At 49.4% G+C, this 18,176-nt stretch overlaps 1 protein-coding gene across 7 annotated transcripts in view; it reads left to right on the top strand.

The window, feature by feature from the left end:
• Positions 1 to 15,082, top strand: part of CSNK1E (casein kinase 1 epsilon) — a 66,340-nt gene extending 51,258 nt beyond the window's left edge. For 4 of the 7 annotated variants that reach the window (XM_069082136.1, XM_069082138.1, XM_069082139.1 and 1 more), the window contains exons 6-12: positions 390 to 560; positions 2,652 to 2,800; positions 8,762 to 8,822; positions 9,514 to 9,706; positions 9,992 to 10,131; positions 12,798 to 12,863; positions 13,444 to 15,082. In XM_069082136.1, coding sequence (XP_068938237.1) covers positions 390 to 560; positions 2,652 to 2,800; positions 8,762 to 8,822; positions 9,514 to 9,706; positions 9,992 to 10,131; positions 12,798 to 12,814 — 731 coding nt within the window. In that variant the 3' untranslated portion in view covers positions 12,815 to 12,863; positions 13,444 to 15,082. Of the gene's footprint in view, positions 1 to 389; positions 561 to 2,651; positions 2,801 to 3,065; positions 3,492 to 3,512; positions 3,593 to 3,707; positions 4,191 to 8,761; positions 8,823 to 9,513; positions 9,707 to 9,991; positions 10,132 to 12,797; positions 12,864 to 13,443 lie in introns of those variants that run through there. The other 3 variants (XM_069082140.1, XM_069082142.1, XM_069082141.1) reach the window with 3 other exon arrangements.
• The last annotated feature ends 3,094 nt before the right edge of the window (positions 15,083 to 18,176 follow it).

Here is an 18,176-nt window from a genome sequence, read left to right as displayed (position 1 = left end):
ATAATTCAGTGTCCCCAGCTGGGAGGTAGAGACTGGGTGACCTGTGCCACTCTCCCCTCCCCCTACACAGTCAGAGAGGCTGCAGAGGGCCAAGAGATTGGACCAGATGACCTCTAATATCCCTTCTCCTGAGGTTGTAGGATTCCAGAAGGCATGAAAAAGAGATGGGGAGTGTCCAGATTAAGCTGGACCTTGCCCATGGGTACTCTGTTCAGCTAGGAAGAAGTGTCTAAGGCAGAATTCAAACCCATGTCTAGCCTCTCTGTGATGACAGAATTAAAATGGGGACACCACTGGCTTATGCTTCCTGGGGTCTCTGGTGTCTCCCCTCTTTGTTCCCTGGCTCTGTGAGCTGGTACCTGACTGTCTCCTTCTCTCTCCCCCTACAGAGCAAAGCCGCCGTGATGACCTGGAGAGTTTGGGTTACGTGCTCATGTATTTCAACCTGGGCTCCCTTCCCTGGCAGGGCCTCAAAGCAGCCACCAAGAGGCAGAAGTATGAACGTATTAGTGAGAAGAAGATGTCTACACCCATCGAGGTCCTTTGCAAAGGATATCCCTGTAAGCAGCCCTAGTACCTGGAATCAAATAGTCAGTCAATCAACGAGCATTCTTGAAATCCCTAGTACATGCCAGTGCACTGTGCTGGGGAGACAAGATAAAAGTGGAGCACTCCCTGCATCCAGCTTCCATGCTTAAGAGGGAAACAACACAGGTATCAAGATAAACAGCATCTCTGGTGCTGTCCGAGGTGCTGACAACGTCCTTGTGTGCTCCTTGGCCCAAGGCCACCATGTTGAGTCTGTAGTTGGCATGGTTGGATAATGGGCAAGGTGACTAAGACGGGACCAGCAGTCCCTGGCTCTTCCAGGGACGGAGACGAGGGAAGCCCTGAACAGCCAGGTTCCTAAGCTCAAACATGACAGCCCTAGTGGCTTCAGAGATCCTTCATGAAGGAGAGTCAATCAAGACTTATTAAACTCCTGCTCTGTACCAGACACTGAGCAAGGAACTGGATATACACATACAAAGAATGACACAATGCCTACTCACAAGGATCTTACATCATTTTTAATTTTTTAATTAACAAAAATCTATTTTTTCTCCCTCCCATCCTCCTCCCCCTTGGAAAAATAAAAAACAAAGTCAAATCTCTTGTAACAGATATATCTGGTCAAGCAAAACCAAAAACCAAAACCCCCCCAACAAACAAAAAACCAACTTTATGTTGGCGATGTCCAAAAAACATCGTCTCCTACTGCAGCTTGAGTCTGTCTCCTCTTTTGGGGAGCTGAGGAGCAGGTTTTGTCTTTCAAATGGGGGGCATAGGAAGTACATATAAAAATTTAGATAGAATTAAAATAAAAGGAGGTCATCTAATGCCCCTTTCAGCTCTACATCAATGATCCTCCAAGCCCATTAACAGAGGAACCTTCTTAAGACTAGAATTGGCAGAGAAGGGATTCTATCTTCAGAGGCAGCAGGCAGTTCCCTCCCCAGGAGTTCTTTATGCCAGTGAAACCACAAGTTAGGTTTAAAAAAACATACATTAAGTTGCCTTCTCAATGAGTAGAGGGGGTGGGGGCTGGAGGGAGTGAAAGAATTTGAAACTGAAAAATAATATTGAAATATTAATTTTAATATTTAAAAATAATTAGTATTTAAATGACAAATAATAAGAAAAGAACAAAGAAGTGCATTATTTTTTTTTAAAGCAATCGGGGTTAAGTAACTTGCTCAAGGTTATACGGCCAGTTATTTCTGGGTGTGGTGCTGAGTATCTGAGCCCAGGATTTGATCCAGGTCATCCCAACATTGGAGCCAGTGCTCTTACTCGCTGAGCCACCTGGCCGCCCCCAAAGATATACATTAAGGCCAAACTAGGCAACTTTAGTTTAGATATGCCTTAAGTCTGATCAAATACAGTGACCAGTGTTCACAGCTCTGACAAGCCTTCTTCTTATCTAGGCTAAATCTGAAGGGACCTGATAGCCAAGTCAGGTCTCACCAGTCAGTCAGTCAGTAGTGAACAAGCATTTATTAAGTGCCTACTAAGAAGGCCTGAATTCACATCCAGTCTCAAAGGCTTCCTAGCTGTGTGACCGTGGGCAAGTCACTTAACCTTGTTTGCCTCAGTTTCCTCATCTGTCAAATGAGCTGGAGAAGGAAATGGCAAACTGTTCAGTAACTTTGCCAAGAAAATCCCAAATGGGGTAATGAAGATTCAGACACGACTGAAAATAACTGAACAACAAGACTATGTGCCAAATGCTGGGGGTGGAGGTGCTGGGGGTGGAGGTGCTGGGGGTGGAGGTGGGGGCAAAGACAGGAAAAAGATAGTCCTTAACCTAAAGGAACTTACAATCTAATGGGAGTGGAAATAACATAGAAAAATTATTTACAAACGAGATACATACAGAATGGACGAAAGGAATGCTACTATGCCGAGGGACAGCTTCCCCCCCCCCTTAATTCTGACCCCCTTCCTTGCCCCATTTTAGAGATTAAAGTATTTTTAGGGAAGATGATTTGGGCGGTTATGTAACTCAGTGCTTTAGAAGCCTCTCTCTGCCCCAGAACAGGAATGCTTTGTTGGGTGGGAGAATCTCACTGTTTTTTTTCTCATCTCTTCCTTTCCCGACCGTTTCCCAGCTGAATTCTCCACATACCTCAACTTCTGCCGCTCTCTCCGGTTCGATGACAAGCCCGATTATTCTTATCTAAGGCAGCTCTTCCGGAACCTCTTCCACCGTCAGGGCTTCTCCTATGACTACGTCTTTGACTGGAACATGCTCAAATTCGTGAGTCACCCCCCACCCTTCCCCCCTTCCTGAGCGGCGGCTCTCGGCCATAGGAGCTAGCGGAGAGAGATGGGAGGTGGTGTGGTGCTCTTGAGGTCTGCGGCGGTAGGTGATAACAGCAGAAGCAGCAGCATGCTTCTGAGTTCGGCTTGGCTGGGCGCGCCCGTCCCTTCCCCGCTCCCCCTTGTCCTAGCTAGAGGCAGCATCAGTGGGGGCCCAGAGGGTAGGTGGCCCCCACTGGGGTAACTGCTGTCTCTGTCAGCAGGGCCCGGCTGGAGACGGAGCTGAAGTCCCGTCTCCCGCTCATCCTGCAGTCCAGGGACCGAAGAGCTGGCTTCTCTCCCTCGACCCCCTCCGTGCCTCTCGCTGGGGGGTTTGGGGGTACCTTGGGAGCTGCCTGACCACCTTCCTCGCCGCGGCCCTGCTGCTCTCCTTCCTTTTCCCCGTGGCTGCTGTCCACGCTGCATTGCGTGTGGCCCTCTTCCCCTCAGCCTCCCTCGCTGACAGCTAGGATGCCAAGGGCATCTCTCCTTTCCTTCCCCCCAGGGCTGGGGGGAAGGCCAAGCGCCATCCCTTGGGATATACATTCTGGCATGGCTGCCATCTTGCCTTCGCTGGAAGGGGCTTCTAGGGGTTCTTGACTAGGGTGGGGACTGCTTTAGGACTTCCCAAATTCCCATGTCTTGTTTCTTCTAAATCTCTTCCGGGAAAGGGAGCTACCCCAGGACAGTCTCATTCTTTCGAGAGAGAAGTCAGCCCACACCCAGGCCACTCCGGCCAACCTATGTACTGGTAAGGACCTGTTGGCTCGGCCTGCCCTTGACTTCTATTGATTATTTCTCAGCGGTCTTGTCCCAGGTACCAGGAAGCTGAGCTCCCCCACTCTGTGCTCTGTGTCCCTTTCCAGGTGCCCAACGCCCCTGGGCACCCCGTGCCATGCAGACCAGCAGGTGGAGGAGGTTGAGGAGATGGAGGAGATGGGCCGCCTTAACCACTGGCCCGTGGTCTGGACCTCAGGGCCCCAGTTCTGACCTCACGGAGGCACCGTGAGTGCAAAGCTGAGAATGTCTGCTAAACCAGGACCTGTGGATAACGCCCAGGCTGGGGCCAAAATGTGACCAAGAGAGCAAGCCAGGAATGGGGTCCTCCAGCCCCCGGGGCACGCCCCGCCCCAAGACATAGTGACAGAGCAGAGGTGGTGTGGGCGAGTTATATTGGATGGTCCCTAGGAGGGCATCCTGAGCTGATATTCTGACCTGCCCAGAGAATTGGGCTGAAGGTGGAGATGACCGAAGGGGGATGCCAGATGGGACTAGACTGCCATCTTGATGGCCTGCCAATGATCTCTGTACTGAACTTGAGCTCATTAAAAAGGCCTCTTCCTTACTCATCTGGCCGTGACTGTCTCTTAATGTCGTCATTGCCAAGGGTCACGGGTCCGCTCTCCCTGAAGGGCAGGTATCCTGTCCCCTCCTGGCTGATCACATCCTGCCCCATCCCCTCCAGGGATGCCCACTTCTCCAGCTCCTCTTTATTGCTCAGACATTTAGTCAGCACTTGCACATAGTTATGGACGGTCTCATTCTGACTCCTTTTCGCCTTGCCCTCGTGGCCTGGGCAGCAGCCTGGCAGTCAGCTATTTTTTTTCAAATGAGGGACACCTGAAGTCCTTCATGGTAGGAAAGGTACAACACGTGGTCAGCTAGAGGATGAAGCCAGGACTGGGGGGGATACTGCCGTGGAATCTCTAACTTGCTGTTTGCTGCCTCCCACCTCAAAGTTTCCAGGCCTCTTCAGCAGCTACATTTCATTGGCTCTGCCAGAGACAGAATCTGGAGATTCAGGAGAGGGTATAGTCTTCCCATTCATTCAACCCAGGGAATGTGGGCATAGAAGGCATTTGAAGGTCTTTTCCTGAAAAGTCATGTGTGTGTGTGTGTGTGTGTGTGTGTGTGTGTGCGCGCGCACGATATTTTCTTCTTGTATCAGTCCCAAATTCCCAAGACATCAACACCTTTCAGGGATCATGAGAAATTCCAGCCTGGACATCACACCAAACCATCACTAGCCATTCCATGGGTTCAAACTACTGTGACTCTCTGCTTGACCTGGCAAGGGCCATGACTTCTGAGACAGAACCCTTAGGAATCACCCAATTTGAGAGTAGCCGATGCATATCAGAAAGGAACCCCTAACTCTGACATACTTGATGTAATGAAGACCTCCAAGGAGGGGGAGCCCATCCACTACCTCTTAAGACTATCCATTCAAAGAAAGAGGGAAGGGGGATCCCTAATAAGCCTACCAAAGAAGGCTGAAGAGTCCTGGAAGGTGCTCCATGCTGGGACTCTCCCCCTCGACCTCAGACCTTCAGGTTGGTGACATCTCTTGGGAAGGTTGGTGGGACCATCTACACCTACTATTCCATGACCACTTTCCTGCTGTGGCCCCGTGGCTGGGCCAGCTACAAGTGTCCATTTTATTTTGGATTTGGCTGCCATGAACGGACAGGTTCCTGCTCCCCCACCACTGTTGGCCATAGTGATTTGGAAGATTCCCCATGTGGGAAAGGAGAACATCTTCAGAAAACAAGCTGATAGTAAGTCATCCCAGGGATCGACAAAGAACTCCTCTGCAACATCCCTGACAAAACAAGAGTCTTCAGCCTTTGCCTGAAGCCCTCCAGCAATGGAGAGCTCACTTCCTATCAAAGAAGCCCACTCTCCTTTGGGTCAGTTCTGACTGTTAGGATGTTTTTCACTGAACCAAAGGCCAACCGAGGGTGGAGCCTTCAACCACTCTTGTCCTGCCTTCTGGTGCAAAATGGAAGAAGGCCAATCTCTTTTGGGGTGACATCCTTAAAGATACTGAGGTTCCCCCTACCAAAGTCTCACTGCTCCCGACTGAGCATCCTTGGGTTCCTCAGAACCCATCTGTACTCATACATGAGGGACGATAGAGAGTGGAGATGTCTGTGGATGGCGTGGTCTCCATTCTTCCCACTATTCTCTTTGCCCTTCTCTGGACATGAACCAGATTCTTTACGTCCTTCCTAAAATGGGGCCCGGGCTCCCGATATGGTCTGATCCAGGTAGAGTTTTTCAGGACACTCACCTTCCTGGTCCTAAATGCTATCTATACAGCCATAGGCTGCATCTTGGTATGTCAGAAGGAAAGAGATCATGATCTTGTAAGCAGCTGACCCCATAGTACAGAGTGGTGGACCTGGACTCAGGAAGACCAGGGTTCATCTCCTGCCTCAGATGCTTACTAACTGAGTGACCCTGGGCAAGTCACTTAAACTTTTGCCTCCGTTTCCTCATCTGTAAGATGGGAATGATAATGGTACCTGCCTCACAGGGTTGTTATGAGGACCAAATGAGATAATATTTGTAAAACACTTTGCAAACCTTCAAGTGCTATATAATGGCTAGTAGTAGTAGTAGCAGCAGCAGCAGCAGTAGTAGTGATTGATGGTGGTGGTAGTAGTAGAAGTTGTTGTTACAGTGTCCCTATCTTGGTCTACCATTTTGAAAAGTGCAGAAAGTTAGAAATGGATGAGATCATGTCATCACTTGGAGCCTTAAGGTTCTTTCACTCTGGCTTTGTTTCTTAAAATTCAGGTTTCTATTTCTTGACTTTCCTTCCCTTTCTTCTTCCTTCTTTCCCTCCCTCTTTTCTGTTCTGAACCTGGAAAAAGAGGCCAGGCTTAGTTCAGCCCTGAATCTGGTCCGGAAAATAAACCAGGGAGACGAAATTCCAAAGCGGCCAGACGCCAGCCACTCAAAAGTCTGTAGAGCAAGTGATGCTTGATCCTTGATCCAGCTCACTTTCACCTTGGTCCCTTTCCTTCTGAGCGCCTAAGCTTCTGTGCGACCCTTTTCTGGCCTCCGGCTCTTCCTCCTCATTAGCTGTGTGGCTATCAGAAAAAACTGGGTTGGGAGTCTTGGGTTTGAGTCCTGGCTAAACCATGTCTTACCAGGGTCACCTTGAGCAAGGCTCTTCGCCCTCTGGAGCCCATTTCCCCAACTCTGTGAAATGGGAGTAGTATTGCAGGGTCTTCAGGCCCCTTCTAGCTCTGTCCTCCACCCTCATGGGTGTGTTGACTTTGGATGGGATTTTTGAGAAGGGCGAGGGCTGAGCCGGGTAGGAAGGTGAGCATTGTCCGAATCTTTTTCCTTTAGGGAACTTTTAAAATTGCTTCTCCATTTATCCCGGGCTTCCCACACTTGTTTCTGATCACTTCTATTTTCACTCCAGCACTTGCTCCCCCCCAGAGGGGGTCTGAGTCTCTGCTGAAAGGACCAAGGGCTTGATCTGCTTATTTGGGACCCTTTGGAAGCCTGGCAGAGCAGATGTGGAATAGGTATTTTATTAGGAAGAGGGAAGGGATGGAGAAAGGGAGTTTGGGGGATGATAGAAGAGGGACGCCATGTTCCATGGAATTTCTCATCTCTCTATTGGTCCCATTAGTGAGGGAGCAGGGAGGAATTCAGGTCAAAGCCTGGCCTTCCCCTCACGAGGAATCCTTGAAGTTCCCTTTTTTCCCTCCCCCAGTAAATCAGGACCTGGTTGTATCAATCAGTAAGCATTTATTAAGAACTTATTGTGTGCTAAAGAAAAAACAGTTCATGCCTTCAAAGAACTTATATTTTCTTGGGGGAGACAGCATTTACATATATAAATATACATAGAATTAACACATGATTGTTTGAGAGAGAGGGAAACATTACTAGTGAATAGGGGGAACTCAGGAAAAATCTCCTAAGAAGGTGATGGTCCTTGAGCTCAGCCTTGAGGGAAGGCAGAGGGATGACATTCCAGGCATGGAGAGATGAAGCTGGAGTGTTGTGTGGGTGGAATAGAAAGGCCAGTCTGTAGCTCCACGCCTGAGGGATCTCTTACATGCTTCTTTTTGCTGATTGATATTTGCTAGGATTCCCAGCATGGAGAAGGGTAGGGCTGGTGGTGATATGCATTCCCACCCATTCAACTCACACACCTCTGCCTGGTGACTGCAAAGCTTGGGGCTGGGGTGAGGGGAGGAGGGAAGTGGCCTGCAGACAGATCAGGCAACTCCTCCAATCAGCGATCATTGCGACCAGCAGCCCTTTCCTGGGTATCCTGCAGAATTCTGGACTCCCCAGGAAGCTGGCTCTTCCTCCAAGGTCTGGAGGGCAGGAGGTGACCCAGTGAGGGAGTCCGACAGGATATTCCAACTCAGCTACAGGCTTCTCATGAGATCTCTTCCGCTTCTGAGAGTCTGGGCCTCTGGCGTTCCCCTTGACCTTGGGAGCACCGGTCCCTCCCGACACCTGGGGATGGGAGCACCCGTCCCTCCCAACACCTGGGGAAAGCTTGATCTCCTCAGGCCTTAGAGAGTTCTGGCCGCCTCAGAAAGATCCCACTTGGATATCTTTAGTCTAAATGGAAATGTCCAGTAGATAAAGTGAAAGATGCATTTTTGGTTGCTCTAAAGTGGAGTTTTTGTGGGTCCTCATAAATTAATAAGGGAAGGGTATGTTTTTTTCTCGTTGCTGCTTACATAGAATAACTTAACATTTGGGCAGAACATCTTGGGTACTTTTAAAATGTTAACCCCACACACTAGAAACAACATGGCCTAGTCGATAAGAGGGCTGGTCTGGAAGACCTAGGTTTAAGTTCCACTCCTGGGAGTTTCTTATTGTCCATATGCAACTTTGTAAGACTGACTTGCAGAGAAGGTGCCAATCTGCACTGGTGGGGAGACTTTCCTCATTTGGGAGTTTCCTATACCAATGAAAGTGCAGGTGTAGTCCCTATCCCTGTTTCTGGAGAGGGGCAGCGACCCTCAGCTCTTCCCTGAGAGGCAGGTCCCTCTCCCCCCCTTCCTCCTCATACCCCCCGCTGTGACTCTGGGATTGAAGGTGTGTATATGTGTATCCCCCCCAACTCAGCCTTGAGCTCTCTCCTCTACAGATGCGGCCCCCTTCCAGTCAGCCCCCTGCCCTTCCCTGCGCTGCGCCCCGGGACCAATTAGGTAACTTGCCGTCACTGGCTCTGCGCTCAGCTCTCTGGCCTCTCACTCTCTTTCCCCCCTAAATCTTGTCTTTAAAACTGGGGAGACGGCTGCTGAAGAGCAGCACCCCAGGGGACTTCATGGCCACTTCAGCCTTTCCTGCCCTCTTGATCTCCCAGAGCAATTCCCTCTGCTTCCCAGGGGCTCCTGGGTGGTTCTAGCCATCAGCTGGAGGTCTCCCTTTCCATGGCTAGGTAACAGGAGCCAGGACTTGGACCAGAGTGGCTGTGGAAAGGGACACCACCCTGTAGCCCCTAGGAAACAGAGGATGGCTGGGGTGGGGCATGACAAACCCCCCTCCCCCCCCAACTTCTTCCTTTTACTTTGGACTTCCTCCTTCATCTCCTCATGTTCCTTCTCTCTTCTGGCTTTGCTCTGACAAGATCTGGGTTTGAATCTTGGTTTTGTCTCATAATCTATGTGATCTTGGGCCAATCACTGTCCCTTCTCTGGGCCTCCGTTTCCTTTTCTATACAATGAAGGGATTGGACAAGATGGTCTCTAAGGTGCCTTCTGGAACTCAAGCTGGTGGCCCTTCCCTTACCCATCACTCTGGTTGGGAATCCCTTTCTGGGGGCTGATGTTGATCTTTCTTTGAGACCATGCCAACCTCTCCCCATCCCTGTTCTGTCAACCCCTCCCCCACACACAGGGTGCGGCCCGGAACCCCGAGGATATGGACCGAGAGCGGCGGGAGCACGAGAGAGAGGAGAGGATGGGGCAGTTGAGAGGATCTGCTACGCGGGCCCTCCCCCCAGGACCCCCTGCTGGTGCCGCTGCCAACCGCTTGCGCAACGTGGCCGAGCCCGTGGCTTCGAACCCAGCCCCCCGAATCCAGCAAGCTGGTGAGGCTGGGGGCCAGGGCAGGGATCCTAGGATCAGACACTGAGAGCCAGAGGGGCCTTCGAGGTCCTCAGGTCCCAGAGAGTAGAAATGATTTGTCTGCTGATAAGCATTTATTAAGCACTCGGTCTCTGTAAGATACTGTTCTCAGTACAGGGTCGCCCAACTGGTAAGTGTCCCAGACAGGATTTGAACCCAGGTCTGTGCTGACCTCAAGTCGGCTGCTGCCCATCCCTGTCCACCTCTGGGTGGTGGCCAAAAGCATCCTTTCCTTCCTCTTCCTCTAGGCAATACTTCTCCCAGAGCGATCTCACGGGTAGACAGGGAGAGGAAGGTGAGTATGAGATTACACCGAGGGGCCCCGGCCAACGTCTCCTCCTCCGACCTCACAGGACGCCAAGAGGTGTCTCGGATTTCTGCATCACAGGTGAGCGGAGGCCCATGCTTCATGCATCCACCTGTCCGTTCATTCATTCATTCATTCATCCATTCATTCATGCGTTCAATAAGAATTTACTGAAGGACTTAAGGAGCCTTCATCAAGTGCCAAGCGCAGTGTGAGGTGTGATGGGGAAAGACAGACAGGAAGTCCTCCTGGCCTTAGAGGAATTTATATCCCACTTGGGTAGAGTGTAAAACACTGGAAAATAAAAATAGATGTTGGTTCTTCTTGTAAACGTAGTGATGTAAAATATAAACAGTGGGAATGTAAAACACAGGAGGATAAATGAAAAATAGATGCCACGTAATCCCCAACATGGAGGAAGGGCGTTAGCAAGTAGGGGACCAGGAGAGGCTTCGATGTAAGCTGAGCATTGGAAGGAAGAGAGTTTCTAGAAGCCCAGGGTGCAGGAGGGATCAGAATGTGTAATACATCTGGAAAGAGGCTAGGGACAGATGGGAAAGCCGACCAGGGCAGTCTGTATTTTATCCTACAGGAAATAGGGAGCCCTTGAAGCTTCTTGAGAAAGGAAGTCACATGCTTAGGCTTGTGCCTGGGAGGACAGATTTGGCAGTTGTGCAAAGGATGGATTGGAAGGAGGCTGGAGATGGTGAGACCACTAAGGAGGTGGGGCTCCTGGCTGCCAGTGAGGAGAGCCTGAACTCGAGTGGCAGCTGGGTGAGGGTAGAGAAGGGCCTGGACGCAGGAGACCTCACTCATCTGTGAGGTCAAGGATGACCCCAAGCTTCTTCCCGTGGCTAACTAGAAGGATAACAGTGTCTTCAACGGAAGCAGCAAAGTTTGGAGGAAGGGCGAAATTTGAGGGTCAAGATAGTTCAGTTTTGGACATGTTCAGTTTGGGACACTGGTTTGCTTGTTTGATTTACTTTTATGTTTTTTTGAAAAAAAGTCTATTTTCTCTCCCTTCCACCTCCCTGGCCCCAACTCCAACATTGGGAAATTAAAAAAACCACCCAAGGTTCTTGTAACAAATATTCATAGTAAAAAAAATCCACCATTGGCCATGCGGTCATCTGATTTGAAAGGTCCAACAGGCAAGTGATGATCAGGGGCTGAAATTGAAGAAAGAGAGAGGCCGGGCTGGATACCAGATCTGAAAGTTGTCTGTTTAGAGGTAATCGTTAACCCCATGGGCGCTGATGAGAGAAAATGGCAGAGAGCTCTGGGGCTAAGTAGTGCTAAGGAAGCAGGACCTGGACGCAGAGAGGGAGCGGTCAGGCAGGTGGCTGGACAGCCTAAAGGAGGCAGCAGCATGAGGACTCAGGGAGAGGAGAGTGTCTAAGAATAGAGTGGTCATCACTGTCAGGTACTGCAGAGTGGTCCAAATGGACAACCCTGGGACTTAGTGATTAAGAGTCATCAGTTAGGGGCAGCTAGAGTCAAGAGGACCTGAGTTCAAATTCAGCCTCAGACACAACACAAAAACTAGCAGTGTGACCTTGGGCAAGTCACTTAACCCCAACTGCCCTACCAAAAAGCAAAAAAAAATAAAGAGTCATCAGTTACCTGGGAGGAAGAAGGAACAAAGCAGGGTTTCTCACCTGGACATGAGGAGGCAGTAGATTCATTCATTCCAGGTCTAGCATTCCTTTCTGACCTCAAGTGCAGGTGGGGAGAGAAGAGACATCCCTCCACTCCTCCCCCAACCCAAGGTCATTTTCAATGAGGCTGGCAGTTGCCGGGCAGCCTGGACAGAACACTGGGCTGGGTGTCCAGACAGCTGGGCTCTGTCCTCTGCCCTCTGCCCTCATCTCACTCACTTTAGGGTCTTGAATTAAAAATCGATGTGTTCTTTTTATTCTCCAGTTATGTATGCTGACCTAGTAACAGCTGCCACTGATTTCATTGAGTCTTCGTGTCAACTGCATTTATCCCCATTTTTCAGATAAGGCTACTGAGGCTCAGACAGGGAATAGGGACTTGCCCATGTTCACAAAGCAAAGAAATGCCAGAGGCAGGATCCAAACCCAGGTCACTCCTAACTCTAAAGACCAGGCTCCTATGCTGCCAGCCCTAAGTAAGCTCCTGAGGGGAAGATCTAAGAGTAGCTGTGAACCTGGCCCCTACCCTCCTGGAGCTTATGGTCTAGAGAAGCAGTGTTCTAGTCAAGTCCTTTCAGTGATGTCAGACCCTCCATGACCCTATTTGGGGTCTTCTTGGCAGAGATATTGGAATGGTTTGAAATTTCCTTCTCCAGCTCATTTTACAGATGAGGAAACTGAGGCAAACAGGGTAAAGTGACTGGCCCAGGGTCACACAGCTAGTAAGAGTCTTGAAGCCTGATTTGAACTCATGAAGATGAGTCCTCCTGATTCCAAGCCCTGATCTATCCACTGTGCCACCTAGCTGCCTAGGGGAGTAGTGTTACCACAGTGGACAGAACCCTGGGTATGGATTCAGGGGAGACCTGGGTTCAAATCCTGCCCCAGAGACTGACGGCGTGTGTGACATTTGACAGGTAGGATTTGAAGTGGATCTCAGTTTTCTCATTTTATAAATGGTCTCTGTCTCCTCTCTGGGCCTCTATTTCCCATTTGTAAAATGAGGAGTTTGGATTTAATAGTTTTTGAAATGCCTTCCATCTCTGTCTATAATCCCATGTAATCTGGACACTCCTTGTTCTTCTCCAGACGAGCGTGCCATTTGACCACCTCGGGAAGTGAGGGGAAGATGCCACCGGACCAGTGTTTGCTTAGGTAAGCCGCCCTCTTCCTAGGGTGACCAAAGCCCCTGGCCCTCGCCCCTACCGGCCTCCCCAGCCTTAGGACATGCTCTGCGGGGGCCCATCCAAGGGCAGTGATGGGGTGTCCCAGCTCCCCTGGGTGGGCATCCTCCCTTTGAGAGGTGGAGTCAGGGCCAGGATGAGGCAGATGGTGCTAGGGAGAGGCATCCTAAATTTATGAAGCAGCTACTCTGTGCTGGCCACTGTGCTGGTCCCTGGGGAGAGACTGAGAAGATTGGGGAAAAGGTCGACCATCTCCCACTCTTGTCCCCTGGCAGGACATCTCGGCCTGCCACTAGATTAGCTTTAATTAAGATATATTAACTAAGTCCATACTCCCTGCATTTTGTCCAGGCAGATTGACTTGCCTAGGCTTACGAAGTTCAGAACTGTTGGAAGCCAAATTTGAACCCTTTCTTGGGTTATATTCCCTACCCTCAAGGAGTTAGTATCTATCAGAGTGGGATAGGGCATGGACAAAGAGAAGTAGGGAGTGACTGGGATACAGGAGAGAGGTCATTCCTAATTTTTTCTCTTTCTTTGTCCCTTTCCAGTGTCTTCACTGTATTTTTCTTTTAAAAAAATTTTAAAAAGACTTAAAAAAAAGAACAAAAGAAAATGAAAAAAATCCCACAAAGCAGACAACAGATTTTTGTTGCTGTCTGGGATTTTTCTTTCTTTCTTTCTTTCTTTCTTTTCTTTTCTTTTCTTTTTTCTTTTTTTTTTTTTGCCAATGGAGAAGAGACACGAAGCTCCCACTGCACCGAGTTCTGGCCCTGGTGTCTGCCTTCCTCCCCAGTCTGCCTTCTGCCCTCTAGACCCCACCAAGGGACCCTTGTGGGAACACCACCACTCACCCCTCCTGGAGCCATGCCAAGCCCCTCCCCATGCCTGCCACCCCTGCACCGTGGGGTGGGGGGGGGGCTCTCCCTCTCCTCCTCCCCCAGGCTGGGGATCTCCAGGGGTCAGGGCCCCTCTGCCCTCCCACCCCACACTCCTGTTCTCTGTGTCAATGTTGATCTGAGCATCCTCTGATTCTGAGGGGCTGACCTCTCGATGAAGAGGAAAGGGAAGGCTTGGACATGGCAGAAGCTTTCTGGATTTCATTTTGTTTTGTGAAAGTAAACTCGTGACTCCCTAAGGCCCTGACTCTGTCCGTGGGGACTTGGGTTTCTTGGTTAGACAGGCCTCGAAGCCTCAGAAGACGCCAGCTTTCAAGGGGCACTCGTGGGGTCACTGGGCTCAAGCTGTTGGATGCTTCCTGACATCCTTGCCCCATTCTCTCCTTAGCACTGATATCGGGGGGTGTCCCAGGCTGAGCTGAAGTCCTGGGCCGCTCCCTCTCTCCCTACCCCCTGGAGCCTGGCAGGGAAGGGAAGGCAGCTGTGAGCCCAGAGCCTCAAGAGAATTTCTAGGAAGCTGGCTGGGGGGGTGGGGGTGGGGGGCAGTGATGGATGGTGTGGCTGTGGGTATGTCCGAGAGTGCCTGTGCGTGTCTTTTGGGTTGTGTATTCTCCAGGATGAGCGTTATGGGCCTGGGAGGGTCCCAGCAGGATGCTGTGGGACAACAGGCCCCTTCTCCCCCCCAACCCCTTCACACTTCAGTTTGGTTACCCGATTTTGATGTTCAGAAGGCCTCTCTCCTGGGCTGTCCAGGAAAGGAGGAGAAGAACCCTAAGCCCTCTTTGGATCCAATTCCTACAGCGGAGGGGAACATTCCCCACTCCCACCATCCTTGGGGAAGAGAAATCCTTGGAAACGCTTATCAGAGACAAGTGGGAAGAAATTGGCTCTTCAATGGGAGCCTCAGCCCCTCCCTCTGTGACCTTCCGCTGCCCTGTTACCCCACAGGGACCCCTGTGGGATCCGTGAGAGGATGAAATGCCCGAGGGAATTGGATTTTTTTTTTAATGCTTTCTATTTAACACAAGTTTTTTGTTTTCGTTTGGTTTTTGCTTTTGTTTTGGGCTATTTTTCCTAATTTATTTACCCCTCTTTCTCTGTCTTTTTTTTTCTTTTTTTTTTTAACTAAAGAGTAAATCTTTTTATTACTTTGTAATTTAAAAAAATGGAAAAAAAATACTGAAGAACTTTGGGGGGAATTTTGTACTTTTTTCCTGTGTAAATATTGGACTTTTTGGAGCTTTATTGTGGTCGTTAATTTGGAGTAATAAAGTAGAAAAGAATCAAGTGACTTGACTTTCTCCCCCGACTTTTCTTCCTGCCCCCTTGCTATTATTCTCAGGGCTAGAAAGAGGGTCCAGGTAAGAAGCCCCGAGAGGTGAGAGCACATAGAAGCTGGAAAGCTGCCTTCGAGGCTTGCTGGCTGGATGTGCCCATTTTACAGATGAGAAAACAGGCCTCTTTTGCACACATAACTGACTGGACCACCCCCTGCTCAAGAAACTTCAGTGGCTGGCTCCCTATGGCGTTTAGGAGAATTAAGCCACAATAGTCTGACTCTAACCCATATTTCTAGGTTGTATGACCCATTCCTCCCCAATATCCTATAATTAATAATAACATTAATCATAGCCCTTAAGGGTTTGAAAAGCAACTCATTTGATCTCCACAATAACCTGTGAGATGGGTGCTATTATTATCCCCATTTTACAAAGATGTAACCTGAATCATGGAACAGCTGCGTGGTCCAGTGAATAGAGTACTGGGCCTGGAGTCAGGAAGACCTGAGTTCAAATCTGGTCTCAGACTCTTCCTAGCTGCGTGACTCTGGGCAAGTCGCTTCACCCGGTTTGCCTCAGTGTCCACACTTTGCATTTTCTCAGATTTGTAACCTCAGCGTTATCCCCTACTCTGCATCTAGTCAGAGGCTAAACCTTACGACTTGTACCTTCTCACTGGCTCTCATTCCACACCGTTTCTCTGCTTTCCCTGTAGTTCAGACCCTCATCACCGCTTGTCCAGATAATTGTGGCAGCCTGCTAATGGGTCTCCCTGCCTCATGCCTCTCCCCGCTCCAACTATCCACATAGGGCTGCCGAAGTAGCTTTCCTCAAACGTAGATCTAACCATGTGACTCTCTTACTCAACTAAGAAGTGGCCATCACCTCCAGGCCTTTGTTTAGCTTGTAGAGCTCTTTATGAACTGGCCCCAGCCCATCTTTCCAGCTTCCTGGGACACTGCTTGATCCAGCCAAGCTGGCTTTCTCTCTGTGTGCCTGGAATGCACTCCCTCCTTGCCTCCCTTTTGGAGAATCTCTCAGCTCAGGCACCACGTTGTACGTGAAATCTCTCCACTGCTGGTATCTTCCCCCCAAATCACCTTGCATTAACCACTTTGGATTCACTTCTACGCTTTCTTCAGATAATTCTACACACTTGTTATTTCTGCACGGGAACGGGGGTTGTTCCTTGAGAACAGGGGTTGTTTTACATTTGTATTTGTATCATCAGTTCCTTGCACATAGAAGGTGCTTAAATGCTGGTCGATTGGTTGATTGATTGCAAAGAGGCTGTGAATCAGCCATCCGATAAAGAGCCTTCCCATAGTGGAATGGCACCTTGGGGAGGAAGCGGGCTTGCCCATCACCAGAAGACTTTGGGCACTGGCTGGATGCCCATTTGTTGGGTATGTTTGTAGTGAGGACTCTTTGTCACTTGTGTACTGGACTAAATGGCCACTAAAGTCCCTGCCAATGCTGAAATTCCATGATTCTGTGACTAGGTGACTTCAAAGGTCTTTCCAGTTCTAAACCTGTGAATGTACCTGCCTGTCCTCTACCCTCAGGCCAACGATGAGGTAAATCTTTGTTAAGAGAGGAGGCAATGGTTCATCCCCACTATTTACTACCTCAGCAACTCAGCTAATGTCTCCAGGCCTCAGTTTCACCATCTGTAATAATAAAAACTGACATTTATATTATGGTGTGTAAATAAGATAGATGATAGATAAACAGATGGATGGATGAGTGAATGGTTGGATGGATGGATAGATAGATGATAGACAAGTAGATGGATAGATATAGATAGATGATGGATAGATGATGGATGGATAGGTAGGTAGGTAGGTAGATAGATAGATAGATAGATAGATAGATAGATAGACAGATAGACAGACAGGTGACTTATTAAGTGTTTTACCATGTTCCAGGCTCTGCTACGCACAAGAAAACAAGACATCCCCTGTCTTCAAGGAGCATACACTGCAGTAGAGAAAGACAAAACATAAATTCATACTGGAAAGTAGGGGGAAAGATCTCTGTGGAGGACCAGAGTGAAATGAGCAATGGAACTGGGGCCCTTTTTGCATCCATCATCTCATTTGAACCCCATAACTACGTGAAAAAGGGGTTATTGTCCTCATTCACAGATGGGGAAACCGAGGCTCAGACAAGTTCAGTCACATCCATGGTGATACCACTAGTAACAGAAAACATCAAATGCCCAAGGTGTGCCAGGGACTGTATTAAGCCCTGGAGAGACAAAGAGGAAAGTCTCTGTTCTCAAAGACCCTCCCATCTGTTGGCAGAAACAGTCTGGTGGCCAAAGTCAAGGACCCCTGAATCATCGGAAGATTTCAAAGGTCCCTTCAAGCTCTAAGGCTTATGATTGTAATTCCATGCACTCAACCACTCGGTGCTTAGATTCTCCCTCTGTAAACAGGTCTGATGCCCTGAACAGGCTTGGCATTCCCCAATGAGAAATGCCAAAGTGCTGAACCAATCTGAACCTGACACTTCCTCCCTCCTCATTTTTAGAGACAAGGAAACTTAGTCTTAGAGTCAGGGAAGTGACTTGCTTACCACCACGTAGCTTGTCCCTGCCTGGTTTAACCCAGGAGTCCAAAGTCCCTGTGACCCATACCTGACTTCTCCCCCTGCCTGCCTTGATGGAGGAGGGAGTTCAGGTTCCAGTCAGGCAAGATGACTTCTGAGCTTCCTTCCAGCCCTTCATTTCTGTGACTCATGTTCTCAGAGGGTGTGGTCGGCCTGGGCATGAGGTCATCTGGGTAACAGAGTGGAGGGGGGCAGCTGGCTCAAGGACTGGGGATGGGGAGCAGGCTTCTTCTTGGAAAGTCACCGGTTCATTCTGAATGCCTTTGGGGAGCCTGTCATTCAAAGGAAACTTCTGGAGAATCCTTCCAGACAATGAAGAATCAGTCTCTGGTTATCTCTTGGATTTTCTCCTCCTTTCTTCCTTCTCTCCTTTCTCTTTTTCCTTTCTTTCCTCCTTTGTCCTCTTTTCTTCCTTTTCTTTCTTCTTTCCTTTCTCTTTTTCCTTCCTTTCCTTCTTTCTTTCCTTCTTTTCTTCTTTCTTTCTTTCTTTCT

This window comes from Petaurus breviceps, unplaced genomic scaffold, assembly GCF_028583685.1.
Source record: "Petaurus breviceps papuanus isolate PSGF00001 unplaced genomic scaffold, PetGlider_PUasm1.0 156, whole genome shotgun sequence".
NCBI lineage: Eukaryota > Metazoa > Chordata > Mammalia > Diprotodontia > Petauridae > Petaurus > Petaurus breviceps.
Note: the sequence above shows the minus strand (reverse complement) of the source record. Positions and strands in the feature narration are given on the sequence as shown.